This window comes from Antrostomus carolinensis, unplaced genomic scaffold (genome assembly GCF_000700745.2).
Source record: "Antrostomus carolinensis isolate BGI_N321 unplaced genomic scaffold, ASM70074v2 scaffold8842, whole genome shotgun sequence".
Lineage (NCBI taxonomy): Eukaryota > Metazoa > Chordata > Aves > Caprimulgiformes > Caprimulgidae > Antrostomus > Antrostomus carolinensis.
In genome coordinates, this window is record NW_010301552.1 from 21376 (window position 1) to 37575 (window position 16200).

A 16200-nucleotide genomic window follows, 5' to 3' on the forward strand; every position below is an offset into this window, starting at 1 on the left:
TTTTGGTCTTCTCAGAGATGAAGTTCTGCAGAAACACAGGAGACCCAGCCTGTCTACCCAGGCCTCCTGCTAACTGGGAGAAAGGGGAGAAAGTCACATCTGATATAGATCAGTCTAATTACTGGTAGACATCAATTTACACCTGCTGAGGTTCTGGTGCAGAGCATTTGCATTTCACATGTTGACAAAGCAATATTCTATGTTTTCTTATTTAAAGTCAGAAAACAGGAAATGTCTCTCATGAGCATTTGCATAAAGATGGTTTCTGTTATCAGAAGTGTTTGGCTCTCTGACATGTCCTGTCCATATGGGCATGTAGCCCCTGCTCCTGTAATTGCCAAGACCTTCTCATCCTTCCCCAGAGTTCAGCTACATAAAACTATTCTGGGTGTGGGGAGCAAACTCAAAGTCTATAAAAACATCAGCTTTTTTAAGGTTCTACCCTAGTGAATTCCCCAGAGCGCAGCTTCCATCCTTGCACGGCTGTGTTGCCAGCTCTGAGAGAAGAGCATTGCTCTTTCTGAGCAGCTAATTTCCACCCTAGGTGTTCCTTGCTGAACTGAAGAGCACAGACCAGTATTTCGCTGTGAAAGCCCTGAAGAAGGATGTGGTGTTGATGGATGATGATGTTGAATGTACAATGGTGGAGAAGAGAGTCCTCTCCTTAGCTTGGGAGCACCCATTCCTGACTCATGTCTTCTGTACGTTCCAGACCAAGGTAAGACAAGGATCTGTCGCCTTCCACCATGGCTGAGGATGCTTTACTGCGATATGTATACTTGGTGAAGTACTTAAGTCTGCTAGATGTTAGGGAATAACTTGGACATGAGGTGGTGCTAAGGGAAGGGACCTTCAGGTTAACCACTTGGGAAGTGGCTCCAGAAATTTCTTCTACCTTCCCCACATTAACCTGGGAGGATTATGGCATCCAAGACTGATTGAGATGGCTATGTCTGAACCCACTATTAAAATCTACATCCTGGTAACCTGGGCTGAGGATGTGCAAAGGCCACATCCAGGGTACAGATGTGCCTACACTGGTGTTATCTGAATCTCTTGGACCATGAAGAGTACCTTGGTACCTTTATGTTGCAGCAACCGACCAGGAGCTAACTCAAGAAACTCTGGTTAAGAATAAACATGCTGTCGTTCACTTTAGGAATCTTTTTTTTTCCCCCAGTTACTGTTAAATTGTGTCAGACTTCTTAATTCATGTAGGACCACCTGTGATGAAGGCTGCAGTTCAGAGGAGCAGCACAAAGCATCTCCACCTGAAATCCCACTTGGGACTCCAAACCAAAATTGAAGTGGCATTTAAGAAATGTATATATCTTCATGGCCTTACGTGGCAACAAGCCACCAACTCATTAGATTTACAGAGCCTTTTCTATGGCCACAACTAATCATCGTAACACTAAAGCACACACACGGCATGGAAAAAAATGATGGAAGGAAATCTGAGAGATTGACTTGTCTGTACAGCCTACCCAAACCTCTCCTGGGAGATGTTTGCTATCCCAAAGCTCAAATTCAGAGGAACATCACTCTCTCAAGGTTACTTGTTCAGGGTTTTGTTAGGATGCTCCCAGTCTCCGCTCAGTCCCAGGATTTAGTGATACAAAATACTGCTCGGTGTGAGGTTAGGACTTGCTCAGCAAGAGGCTTGCTGCTTCTGCAGGGTCAGGAGAAACAGATGTAACCTCTGCAGTGTATCCCATTCACCCGTGGGATGTGACACCTGTTTAAAGACAGATTAAATTTATAACAGGGAATGTCAGGGAACTGCCATAGGCGATGTGACACTAAACGCAGGGATTCATGTTTAACCCCTTTGGGACTGTCAGTGAGGACAGCATGTCCTGGGAATGGATTCTTGTCTGGAGAGGAAAGGAATTCATTATCTTTTTGGGGGAGGCTAGAATTCAGAGGAAAGTATAAATGACTCAACTTCAAAAGCAAAGGAAATCAAAACTTAATTAAAAAGACAAAATATTAACAACAGTCACAGCTCCAGAGGGGACCTTATACTCCAGGGAGAGCTGCTTGTGCTGCCTGTAACTCCAGGTGCCCAAGGGGATGTTGACTGATGCTGGTGGCTGACTTGCACCCAGCAGCAGAACCATCTTCTCTGTAATCCAGCCCTGGTCTGGAAGCTGGAGGTCAGGTTCAGCATGGATACAGCAGTGGCAATCTGTAGCTCTGGTTTCAGGCACTGCATGCATGCAAGTGTTGGCTTCTCTCAAGAGATCACAGCAAAAAGATGAGAGACCAAATGGAGTCATGCCAGGAGCCAGATGGGATTTATTGACCATTTAAAGGGGAGACTTTGCTTCCAGCTGTGGCTGAGGTGAGGAAAACCTGCAGGGTGGAAAAGAAATGAATGCCTGAAAAATTAATGAGTGCCAGGCTCAAAAACCTAAGTGATCTTTTCCTACACTGTCTTATGGGCAGAGACACAGTATTACCCTCTTGACATACAGAAATAATCTCTGTCCACCTCATCCCAAGTCAACACTGACACTTCAAATTTATTTGATCTCTCCATTTTGCCCTCAAGTTCACAGATAGAGAAGCTGGAATGTGGCTGCCCAGGCCCAAGCTGCTCTGGGCTGTGATTGATTTCTAGCTTATATTTTTCTCCTCTGACCTTTGCAAGCCAAGTGGCGATCGCTCAACGCCCAAAAGTCATTCAGAGCAGGAGAGCTGTGACAAGCCATGAACAGTCTTTCACAGCTCAAAGGACAGCATGGTTGAGTCATAATATCTTTTAGAGCAATCATTTTGGAAGCCAGGGCATTGCTGTGCAGTCCCTCTCTGGACTTTAATATTGAAAATTTGAATTTTCAATTGAAAAATTGAAATTTTTATTTGAGGTTTCATTGGATAGATAAATAGTTTCAAACAGAAATAGATATGTCAATGCCATTCTGAATCTCTAACGCTGTGATTCACAAGGTTTCTGAGCTGCTTCATGAACTGAGTGCCTCTGCCAAAGACAGTAAAACCAGGAATATTCTTACAACGAAAAAAGAACCTCAGTAGTACCCCTGTCTCCAGAGGGGAAAAAATTCATATAAACTGTTGAGAGTTCAGTTTCTGACCTCTGGGATGAGTTTCTTCCTGGCCTCAACCCAGGTATGTAGTGAATAGTGAAATATATAAAGCTTGACAGCCCTTCAGGCAGGTTTTGTAGGCACCAGACACCTAATACTCCTTTTTATTCCTGCGCAGGCTGAATGATCAGTGCTTTTGAAACTCAGAATGCTTGTCATGTTTTACTACATAAGAATAAATTCAAGCACATGGAGGTTTTTTTTCCCAATCTGTTTTTCAACTTGACTGGTTTATTTTACTGCAGTAATCTTTGCATCCAGATACTCGGCTGACATAATTATATGTTGTGAATTTTAACAAGATCAGAGAGCTCTTCTGTTGTATTAGATTCAAGGGGATACTGTTATGTTAAAGAGGAGGAAAAACATGTTTATAATTCTGTGAAATCCCAAAATTAGTAAAGCCAAAACAGTGACTATCATCCCAGTGCTTCTGGGATGATTCTTCTTTTTGCATTTCACTGATCTGCTGTGATAAAAAAAGGCTTTCCCTTTTTGAAAGGTACTTTTGTTTCTAAGTGTTTCTTTACTTCATTGACCAAGTTTTTATTCACACCCTTTACCTAAATGCAAATTAAGTCCTTAGACATTTTGGCTTGTAGCACAAAATAGCAACACAGAAGACTATCTCAACCCAAAAGAGAAGTAATCTTTATTGTCATTTAAAAGGAAATGTTAGAGAAGCATTTCTTTTCTGCTTTACTAATGCAGTACATCTCTTCAAAGTCCTGATGGTGAGCCATTTTCACATGCTCTGTTGTTTTAATGTGCTTAATACTGACTTTAAAATGTCTTTGGCAGGAAGGAGAAAAGGATTGTAAATAAGGAGCGTAATCCTAATTTAAAAACACTTAGGCTCTGAAGTGTTTTCCATTAGTATTTTCACAAGATTTCTCTTTTAAATATCTCCTCAGAGGAAATTGCAATTTCTGCAAAGTTTTCCAAGGGCAATTTCAGTTTTCTTCTATCTTTGTCTTGCCATTAGAGGGACAGGGCTGAATTATTTGACTTGAATCAGAGTGTGTAGGTTGGCACATGCGTGTTTCACACCCGTTCAATGTTCAACTCCATCGCCTGGCTGTGCCACGGACCTTCTGAGCAGCCCTGAATCAGATCCACGTGCCCTCCCTAGGCAATGCTGGATCCTATCTGACCACAGTAGGGCTGCAGGATGCTGATGCATTGCAGGAGAAGTCATCCTGCGGGGACATGAGTTTATAAGCCTTGACTTCCAGCACTGCTGAATCACTGAACCACAATAAAATATTGGTTGGACTAAACTAAAAGCACAACAAAAATCTTGGTCACAGGATGAGGTGTCCTATGAGGTCAGACCAGATGTCTTTCTAGACAGCATCCAGGTTTTGGCATTGACCAGGAAGGAAGAGAGTGCAGGGCAACACAGTGATTTTTCCCTTGAACAAACCATCCCATACTCTGGTGTTCAGCCATTTCAGAGACACGATCTTGAAGCTTCAAGGTTTCTAGGTCTCCATCCTCCTAGTATTTTGTGGGGGCTAAGTCAACTTGGAAACATCTGATTCAAGGCTAGTTGGCCAAATTTGAACCAGCTAGTTGGGACAGTTGGAGAAGAACTGTGACTCTTAAGGAGATTTTAGTGATTTTACCTCTTGCAACCAGCAGGCAAGAAAACTGGCAAGATCTCATTCAATCCTGGCCAAAATTTCAGCATGGTTCAGTAGAAATAGCATCATCTCAGCAGAGCTTTGGGATTTCAACAAGGTTCTGCCAAAGAAGGTGTGAGCAGCTGTAATTATAACATCAAAAATATGAGGTTTTACAAGACACTTCTAGGTGGTGTCAGCCCATGTAATATGAACAGGTGGAGTGTATTGGCAAGGAAAAGAGAGGGCCAGCTCACAAGTGTAGTTTTTTTAAGTTACAGAGGATCAACATGTTAAATATACATATTCTAATTGCCTTCCTGTTGTCCAGCTCAAAATGTCCAAAATGCATTCAGCTTTGCCTGAGATTTCTAAAAGTCTGCAGTGTAACTGCTCTTAATCCTGAAAAAAGTTGGCTTCTTAAAATAAAAACATTAGTTTTTCCCTCTATTTTTCAGCTGATAAAATATTTATGTTTCATAAATGTCTACTTTTTTTTTTTAGTTTTTAGTCTAGTGATTTTTTTTAATTCCCAAATTTTCACAGATTTTTTTTTTCTAGCCTTGAGAAAATTAGTCTTTTTCCAAGATCCCACCCCATACTGATAGGAAAAGCTACTTTCTCTTGCAATACAGGGCTGATTGATAGTAATTCAGTTTACCACTGTGAGTGATGTACTCTGCTTGCTTTGAACTGCAAGGAAGGGTCCTGGGATCTCAGAATTCAAGTGAAAGGAGCTATTGCCAGCCATGTATGCTCCTTTATGTATAGATATGTATTTTTATATATGTGTATAAATATATCCATATGATTTGTACCAAGTAGATGGGCACACAAAGCTAAGCATCCCAAATGAGCAGTTTAACATGCAGTCAAAAATGCTGACAGCGCAAAGATTAGAACAAAAAATAAATCATGAGTTCAGGGACTGGACTGAATTATTTGACAGCTGTGAGAAATGCTGCCATCTCCAGAAGATAGACTGATATTACATGAGAGGGAAAAAAGTAATTAAACCAGAGAACAAAATTGGAATGGAATGGAATGGAATGGAATGGAATGGAATGGAATGGAATGGAATGGAATGGAATGGAATGGAATGGAATGGAATGGAATGGAATGGAATGGAATGGAATGGAATGGAATGGAATGGAATGGAATGGAATGGAATGGAATGGAATGGAATGGAATGGAATGGAATGGAATGGAATGGAATGGAATGGAATGGAATGGAATGGAATGGAATGGAATGGAATGGAATGGAATGGAATGGAATGGAATGGAATGGAATGGAATGGAATGGAATGGAATGGAATGGAATGGAATGGAATGGAATGGAATGGAATGGAATGGAATGGAATGGAATGGAATGGAATGGAATGGAATGGAATGGAATGGAATGGAATGGAATGGAATGGAATGGAATGGAATGGAATGGAATGGAATGGAATGGAATGGAATGGAATGGAATGGAATGGAATGGAATGGAATGGAATGGAATGGAATGGAATAGAATAGAATAGAATAGAATAGAATAGAATAGAATAGAATAGAATAGAATAGAATTATTTTTGTTGAAAAAGACCTTTAAGATCATTGAGTCTAACTGTAAACCTAACACTGCCAAGTCCACCACTAAACCGTGTACCTAAGCACCACATCTACACATCTTTTAAATACCTCCAGGGATGGTGACTCCTCCACTTCCCTGGGCAGCCTGTTCCAATGCTTGACAACCCTTTTGGTGAAGAATTTTTTCCTAATATACAATCTAAACCTCCCTGGAGCAACTTGAGGCCATTTCCTTTTGTCCTGTTGTTTGTTACTTGGGAGAAGAGACCGATCCCCACCTCTCTCCACCCTCCTTTCAGACAATTAGAGAGCGAGAAGGTCTCCCCTCAGCCTCCTTCTCTCCAGGCTCAACAACCCCAGTTCCCTCAGCCATGAACTCATCACACTTGTGCTCCAGACCCTTCCCCAGCTCCGTTGCCCTTCTCTGGACACGCTCCAGCACCTCCATGTCGTTCTTGCAGTGAGGGTCCCAAAACTGAAATGATTAAACCTGGGATTGCTTTTATCTATAACACATTGGTTTTGCTCATCCCCAGATGGTGCAAATAGAAACGTTAATTCCTCCTATGGTCACCTGCTACCAAGGGGTGACCCTTTGTTAGCTGTTCCTCATGGGAGTAGACACAGTAAGGCGCACATGCATTGCTTTCCCACTGGATGGGATGCTGTGATGGGACTACAATACTCACTGGGTGCTGTGATGGAGAAGGACTGAGAGGCCTTTAGCTCCCATCTCTCCCATGAAATAAAACAGACCTGAAGCATGGATGAACACCCAGACTGGTCTGGGCTGAGCTGCATGAAAACATGAGACAAAAATCAGCTGTAGAAATTGCATGTTATCAGACATTTCTCTTGGCAACATCCAACCTAATTCAATGGGCATGCAATGGGTTTAGATCATTTAATATGCATTACGGAGCCTTCTCCACATGGAGCCATTTGCTAAGGTAACTGTTCTAAATAACGGTAAAGCTACACTAAAATAATCCTGCAGCATTAATTATTTCAACACTCATCCTCCTGGAAGCCGTGGAAAAAAGAATTTTTGCTCTTCAGTAAATGGTCTTAAATTGTGTATTTGTATGTATGAAAGTGCTTTCAAATGCAAAGAAAACAAAATCTGAAAATCTCTGCAGAAAAGTGCTCTAGAGGGCTTCCAGCTGGTTTGAGGTTTTTAAGAGCCTGTTATAGGAGGTACCTTCAAAAAAGATCAATTTAAATGCTGCCTGCTTTATACTCATTGTTTATAAAGTTGAAAGCATCTTTGATAGTGACTATTCATTTTCACAGCGGTTGCATGCAGAACGGAAGTAGGTTGGCTTAACTCCATCCCTGCCATGTCCTGGAGAAGCAGAGGGAGCAGGTGTCTCTGCAGAGAGGAGCTCAGCTCAACACAGGACTGATAGGGCAAGAAATTGAATTCTTGCTCTAATGAAGTCTTGTAGCACCTGGCAGGACTGAATCAACTAGGGAACCATGTGATTTTGTGCACAGAATGCACACCTGTATGTTGTACAGCTGTGTGTTGTACAACATCACATTGTACAGTTCTATCTGCTGTAGGAACAGCACTTTGCCATCCTGCAGAGGGGTTTGTCATGCTCTCTCTGCTCCAATGGAGAAGGTCTCTGGAAGATGATCTAGAATTAGGAAATGGCTGATATGTGGATGTCCACAAGCCAACTAGTGCCAGCTATCGTGGGGCAGTGCTGAGTAGGCTGTAAAGGCACTTCCCAGTCCTCCTTGAGCTCTGTGGTTGTAAAAGACAGCCCCAAACTCTGCCAAGAGACCAGACTTGTTCTGTTCTGTTGTGCGAGTCTGGAACCATGACCAGAAGTTTTACTTGAATGTTTACTACCTGAGGATGCTCTCATGGTGGGTTAGAAATTCATCTGTCCTCTGTCTGCAAGCAGACAGGTAGGGCAAATCTGAGGGGCTCTTCCTAAACTTCCTTCAGAGCTGTGTCGGTCTCATCAGTGAGGAACAGCATTCCTGTTTGTTTGCTTAGCATCCATGAGCTAGGGCCATTACAGGGGATAAGGGCACAATAAAGTCATGCCATCCCAGCTGCCACGTCATGAGAAATACCCACTTCATTCACTCTCGCCTGCTTCAGGGGCCGACACACTTCAGAGCCTGGCAGTAGTAGACATGAGCCATCAGATAACTTTCACAGGACAAGAGGAAGTCTAGGTCATAGTCTGTCTGCATAGAGTCACCTCCTCTGTGACATTCTAACCCTTTGACCTCTAGCACACTCTTGATTTGGTGGTTTCAAGCATGAGTTTTACTGCTTCCCATTTTTAATGTGTTCTATGGTTCCGTGGATCTCACAGGCTTAGGAAGCTGTCTCCAATGATTTGTTGTGCACTGCTTGGTTACAACTTGCTACTCACAATGACGTACTTAGGGCTGATTTTTGTCCATGGACTGTTCCAGACAACTGACCTTTCTAAGAAGCAAGGGGAACGTCCAAGTCTCAGAGCAGAAAACTCAGAGTGATGCCTTTTTCAACACCATTTATGTACCACTCTGTAGCACCTGGTAGGCCATGAACTTCAGTATTAATCATACCTAAGTCAAGTTTATAGTCTTCAGCTTCATAGCTTCAGACAGTTGAGCAACTGAGTTCATATATCAATTAATCTAAAAGTTTATCCACCTTTTCTTTCCTCAGATGGCAGAAGGTTGCTGCTAGAGTCCCCACTTTCAGATTAGAGTCCCCAGTTCAATTAAATAGGTGCATCAGATGGTTGCTCAAATCCATGAGCAAGAAGACCACAACTGCTGAATAAATGTGGACTTCAAGTTATGCTTAAAGATGTGTGATGAGGTGTAGCCAAAATCAATGGACTTTGCAAGGAAACCCAGGGGTTTTCTCCTTCCCAGTCCACTAAAGCTTAGTCTGGGCCATTTGAAGATCCATGAGGTTTCTTCTGTCCCAGTGTGATATATGTGGCTGCTGGTCTGTTGTTCACTAAACTTCATCACATCCTTGTGTACCTTCACAAAGAGCATCTGTTCAAGTGCTTTCCTGAATGTGCAGCTGAGCTCACATTGCTTCCCAGATTTATGCATTTCTCTACTAAATTGACCATCTCTATTTGGACTTCTTCCTTGCTTAAACAGACTTCTGTGCGCAGACCTCTACAGATGCAAGACTTCAAACTGAAAACCCACATCCATTTGGTTTATTGGCAAATTTGTATTCTTTCCCTGGGAGGCCAGATCTGGCCCTGTGCTTGTTGGATGACAGGTGGGGTTTCCAGCCAGACATCCATTTAAATAAGAGTACTGTAATTAAAAGGATCTGGCTAAAGAAATTGCACAAATTAGAGCAGACAGCTGTTATTTGAAAGGAACAAACACTGTGGGTTTTTTTAAATATCCAAATCTTGGCTTACTGCCAGAGATGCTTACATTAGGTCTTATGAATAAAAATCTTCCTTTGACTGTTAAAAATATAAGTGAAAAGAACTCTAATTCCCACTGACAAAAATTGTGATGGGCAATACACAACAAAGGGAAAATATTAATAAACTTTAATGTAGCCTGGAGATGATGAACTTCATGTGTACAGAACAGAGAGAGGCTTTTGAGAAAAAAAAAAAAAACAAAACCACAAAAACCCTTTATCTATTTTATTTTATCCATGCATTTACGCACAAAAACTGACATTCCTGAAACAGAAGTTTAAACTGGGAGCATAACTTATTGCATAGATACTCTGCTTTGTAGGAGCAATTCAATGTGGAAGGGATTGGTCTGAATCAGCCTCCAGCTTCTGTGGAGGCCTGGTGATGAAATTATGGCTGATGAAGCAGTGAGGGTATCAGTGTGGTGTACATCAAGGATTGGAATGGAAACTTTGGTGCTCAGTTCTGCTCTTTATTCAATGCAGAGAATTCCCCCATCCTTCCTATGTACCAGGAGGAGAGTGTTCCACTGCCTTGGTCAAAGGGCTGATGGTTGCCTGCAACTGGGGACAAGGACTGGGTCATTTTCCATGCTTTTCAGACATACAAGCACTCAATGGGTATCCAGAAATAGGATTAATTCATGAATCTTCCCTCTAGCAAATTACATCTTGCCTTGTTTAATAGAGCAACTTTCAGGCTTAAAATCAAATATGTGCTTAAAACAGATTTGTGCATCTGGCTGGTGCCACTTGAAAAAGTCAGACCCATGTGTCTCCACAAAAGATGCACAAGAATGCAGGTAACACCAGCTTTATCCACTGGGTGGATAATGCACTGGGCTGGGGACCAGAGGAGACCTGGGATGTATTTTTGCCTCTTCCACTAGTCCTCCAGGAAGGTTGTCCAACTGCTCTTCCATTATACAGGCACTGTAGAGTTACTCATCCTCTTCTAGTAAGCCTTGAGGTCTGCTGGTAAAAATCAATGGCACCAGCTGGTTATTAAGTGGATTTTCAATGTTTGCTAATGATGTTTATAGAAATCAGAGCAGAAAGGGTGAGTATGGGCTTAGAGAACAAAGGAGAAATGAGGAATTTGAAAAACAAAGTGCTTTCTTTCCAAAACCCTCGCTGTAATCTTTTCCTTCCTCTTTTTCAGTGCCTTCTGGGTGTTGTTTTTTGGGGTTTTTTTTTAATTTATTTTTATCTCATCCTTCCCCACCCCTGATTGTCATCTTGTCTCATTCTCTAGGAAAACCTCTTTTTTGTGATGGAATACCTCAATGGAGGAGACCTCATGTTCCATATCCAGAGTTGTCATAAGTTCGACCTTCCCAGAGCAACGTAAGATGTTATCATTACCTTTTAGCTTGCAGGTCACACACATGGTAAAAACAAAGGCAGCAGCTGCAGACACCAAGGATCTTGATTTTATTCCCAGCTCTGCTACTGTCCTGTAGAGGAAACCTTGGGCAAATCATTTGACCTCTCTGTGCCTTACACAACTGCCAAGCTGGGATAATGCTTGTGCTGGAAACAGAATCACTCTGTATCCCAGCTCTCTCCAACCTGAACAAAACAGAGATGCGGGTCATCACCCCGACTCAACAATGGACTTGGAGCAAGTCACTTCCTCTCCCTGTCCTCTTTCCCCTCCCACACAAGGCTTTTTAGAGCCCATCCACACAGTTGATTTCAGTCAGACGTGACCTTGCTTTGCATTCTTGGTCAACCAGGGAAACTATTTCTGTCTGGAAGCATTACAGATGCTGCTACATCCTCATCAGCATTGCATCTGCCTGCAGGCTTATACTTCAGCCTACAAACCAGGGACCTCCTTCCAGCCTGTGACCTGGCTCCAGTATTTTGCAGTAACCTGAGCTTAGTCCCACAAACATTTGTTCAGAGCTGAGAGCCGAGCTGGATAGAAGTTGTCCATTAGGCTTGTCCTGCTTGCTGGATCAGTCCCCTTCCCAGGACTGCAGTTCCTCAGAGAGGAACTCAGTTCCAGCCAAGATCTTACCTCTGGAAGTGCCTCCATTGTGTACAAACAGCCCCAGGCATGCTCAAGACCTTATTACATGGCCCATGGATGAGGGTCATTTTAAAAAAACCTACAGGTATCTGCTGTGAATTACCACAGCCCTGGGGTTGCTCTTTGTTATACTCATTGAGGTCTTGCTCAGCCCATAATTGGAGTAACAACATCATGGACCTAACCTCCACCCCAGATTGACCACCATGGAAGAAATCCCACAGATGCATTTTCAGCCATCATCTGTGGAACCAAATAACTTGTTCTTTATGACACTGGGTGGCCTGTAGCTGAGCTGCGGGACCTACTTAAGCTGAGGTACCTGATTCAGTGATCAGAGGTGAAGTTGTTGTTTGTTAGAAATAATGGGATTTTCCCTTTTCCCCTTAAAGGTTCAAGGGGGGAAAAAAGCATATAAAACCTATCAAAAGTGCAAAAGATAAATTTAAACAAAAAATTAATGCACCAACAGAGAATTAAAAAAATATTTAGCTTTGATTAAATAGAAGAATTAGAATAAATGAAAGGTGCTTTTAATTCTTCTGCAAGCAAAAGTTATTTTGAAAGTCAATATTGCAATGACTATTGAAATTAATTTTTATGTACTAATTAAAAATCCCATCAACCTCATTTAAATCAGTGCTTAATTCAATTATTTTTTCAAAAGCATTTGGATCTTCAGAATTAAGGGCCAATGCATTAAAGACTGAGGGAGCAGAGCTGTACAACACTGGAGGGCATGCGATTTTGTGGTTACATTCTGTTCTGCGAGAGCATTTTCATTGTGCAATGGTGCTTCAGCATTATGCCACCTCTTTGCAGCAGAATGTGGTGGTGTCCTTTAGGCAGAACTGTGTTGAGAACAAAGATCTCAAACTTAAAAAGATTCCAGAGAAAGGCCACCAAGCTGCTAGCTAGTTCACATCTTGGGTAACATTTCAAAAGCAAGTTATGAACCTGAGCAGTGAAGAGGTCTGTTTGACAAGCCAAGGATACTGACTGTGGTCCCCAAACACAGATGCCCACCTGCCTGTCCCATTGGTGGAACTACTCCACTCTTTCTGCAGCACCTACTGAACATGGCAAATCATAGCTGCTCTTTTGAGCTCTGGGGCATTAACTGTAATTTGCAGTTTGCTGTCTGGTGCATCACTGTAACACACTGATTTACTTTAAATATGTAAATCATGGAGAGGCATAGACACCGCCCACTCTGCCTTCCTTGCATCAGGGACCATATCTTGAGGCAAGACAGGGTAGGCAGTTGGACCTATGCAATGTGGCTTACAAATTCCTGAAGATGAGTAGGCTCCAAATCTCTACAACGCAAAATGGTTTCAATGGGAATTGGGCTACTAGCCCTGTGGCATGCTTTTGGGAATCTCACATCATCCATCAGTTACCCATAAAACCCAGTTACCCCAAGCCTTCTGGAGACACACCAAGCCTTCTGGGAATTTAATGAGATTTTGGATCCTGTGGAGACAAAGTTACAATCTTTTTGGGTTTAGTTGAAAGTGCCTGTTGGGAAGCAGCCATTCTAACTTGTGCCTTCTGTCACTCAGGTTTTATGCTGCTGAAATCATATGTGGGCTCCAGTTCCTCCATTCCAAGGGCATAATATACAGGTAATTTTACTCTTTAGCATCTAACATGTTAAACTATTTTTACTTTGCCTGCAAGCACTCACGGTAACTGAGAGACTGATGCTTGGATGTACTTACTGGTGTGGTATTTCTATGCAGATTTCCTTTTTACAGAGTCTATATGTTTTATTTTGAAGAGATAGTGTAGAAAAGGCAGTTTTGAGCCCTTTTTGAGAATCCAATTGTATTTCAGTTATCATTAAAACAAGCCCTTTGATGCATTTACACTGAATCATTCATGTAGCACCCACCATAGGCACCAAGTTGAAGCTTTCCATGTATGAAGGTACACAAGGTCGAGCTAGCCATGAGAAATTTTGTATATCTGCTGTGCTGATTACCCTGGGACAGTGGTGACAAGCTCAGCTCAAGTAACAACAGCAGGGAGACAGTGATATAACTTAATTTTTGGGTTATTAACAGACCTGCTGTGCACAGTTCCATGGGGAGATGGTATTTATCTCACCTACTATCAAGAATCTGAGCTAGCCAACCAAGCTCTTCTTGTAGTAAGCAGAGAGGAGTGGGTTTTTTTAGGTTCATCAAACCTGTGTTAGAGTGTGTGTGAGAAGTGCCCATTTCTACCAGTGGGCTCTACAGGGAGCTGATGGGGACTAGGTGGGACACAGCAGCAGCTGGACTCAGACAGAAAAGTCCTCTCCCAAAGTTACTGGTATGAATTTAGTCCACAGTGCATCGGTCTATCAAATCCTGAGGAGGAGAAGTCCTCTTCTATAGCATTGCCCATGCCAGCTTCTGCTTGACTTCTCTAGGAGTTTCAAAGTTATGCATGGATGCTTTGATCTAACACACAAGTGTTGTGCTTCAGACCTATATTAAAGGACAGAGACAAGATGGGAGCAAGAAGGGCTGCAGAAATTAGGCCAAAGTCTGTTTTCCCATGGCTGAAAGGAAGAACTGAATTTCTGGGGAGCTCTAGTCCAGCTCATCTTCATGGTAAAAGTTACTAGGCGGCAGCCTTCTGTAGAAGCAGGAAGCAAATAGCTTGTCACAAACAAATGAGAAAGCTCACTAAAGCAATGATGTTTGCTGAAACCAAAATGAGCTTATTTCAATGTTTGTCGTGTAGCGTGAACATTAGAACAAATACTAAAAGTGAATTGCTTGTTTACAATCCACTCTCTCATTAAAACACAAGCTTTGATTCATATGAACTCGCCTTATTATTCATTATTAGTACTCATGTGGGAGCCATTTATAGTCTTTATTGACCATTGATGGTGGTTGCGTAAACATGAGATCAATATCAATGGCATTAAGCTAAGATGGTCTCTGGAGTCTCAGCAAGTTTCTGACTCTAGTTACTGTTCCAGATGACTGAAGGGAAATATTTTCTGAAATGCCCAAATCATTTAGCCATGTCTGTCATTTTTACTCAGACTTCTCAGAAAATTTGGTTAAAAATATCTGCAGGACACTGTGAGTTTGTGCCAGGACTGTCAATGCTGACGCTTTGTTTGTGATTCACATTTTTATTTGCAATTTCTACACCAGGGATGTGTCAGGGTTTGGGACCCATTTCCTCATGAAAGGAGATGTTTAAAGCCTGGAACCTTGGGAAATGTGGGCAAATTGGGATAGCTAGACATTGGGTAGAATGGTGATAGGAAGAAATAGCTCATTCCCAGGGGCTGGTGCAGCATTGCTTTGGGTATCAAGCTTTGGGAGAAAAGATTTAACCAGTTCTACTCCTTTTTCCTTTTTTAATTGAAGACTGACAACGAGGTCAGTTGAGAACACACAGCCATCAATATCTCAGTCAGAGCTAACTAAGCACTTAGGAAAGTGAATAGAAATCATTTTTGAAACTACTTCACTAGCGATGTAATAAGAATAATGAATCCAGCTGTTCTGCCTCATGCACCCACGTTTTGAAATGTTGGCTTAAATTTTAATGAATGAGCCAAGGTGTTTTTGGCAGAAACGCCGATCCCTAAAGCCAATGAGTTTGAGACTCATCAAAATAATGAAAGTGAACTGTAGGTGATGGGCTTTTTTGTTTTGCTTCGATCTACCGGATGAATAAAAGCAGTGCTGGCAGCCAGAAATTGATCTCAATAGTGTAACTAAAATAAGTAATTCCAGCTGGAAATTGTACAACATGAGCGTCTGCCACTTGGAAGGCTAATGTCTCGGTTGTCTCTATATTTCTTTTTGATTGATGACTCCTACTTTTTCTTGAGCCATATTCTAGCAGCAACAAACAATTACCCCATGACAATAATTTAGTGTGTAGACACTATGAGGTTCCCCCACCCTGACTGGGACCTGTCTGAAGAAAGATGAGGAGCTTTGAGTAGAGGGAGGCTGAAAAGCCATCTTTCCTGCAACTGCAGGTGATCATCTCAGGAGCATCATGCATTAGAAATTACCTTCTTTGAGGGACTCAAAGACACTTCTGAAAAAAACAAACACATTGCAAAACAGTTGTCACTGTGAGGGTAGCTATGTAGCAGCCTCATGATTAGGACTCTTGCCTGAGATGTGGAAAATGTGTATAGGCTGTGAATCAGTAGAGGTTGGAAAAGTGGGATTGTATCCTCAGCTGTGGGCACAAGCAAATGTTGTGTCTGGGTGCTTTGGGAGCCTTGAGAAGGAGCAGTGATTGATAGCATAAGGGTAGGCAGTGCAGGAGCATGGGTGCTCTGAGACCAGGTAACCCAAATTCTACCTACATCACAGGTGAAGTGCAGCATCACTAATCCAAACATCTCCCTGAGCTATTATTTCAATGAAAAGCAAAACTTTTAGGTAAGATAATAGAAAT

At 42.1% G+C, this 16200-nt stretch overlaps 1 protein-coding gene across 1 annotated transcript in view; it reads left to right on the plus strand.

The window, feature by feature from the left end:
• The window catches only part of PRKCQ (protein kinase C theta), a gene marked incomplete at its 3' end in the record, with an annotated part of 32720 nt that extends 19263 nt beyond the window's left edge, over positions 1-13457 (plus strand). The window contains 3 exon segments of the mRNA XM_010163499.1: positions 545-718; positions 10984-11075; positions 13332-13457. Of these exon segments, the coding sequence (XP_010161801.1) occupies positions 545-718; positions 10984-11075; positions 13332-13457 (392 nt within the window).
• Positions 13458-16200: the final 2743 nt, after the last annotated feature.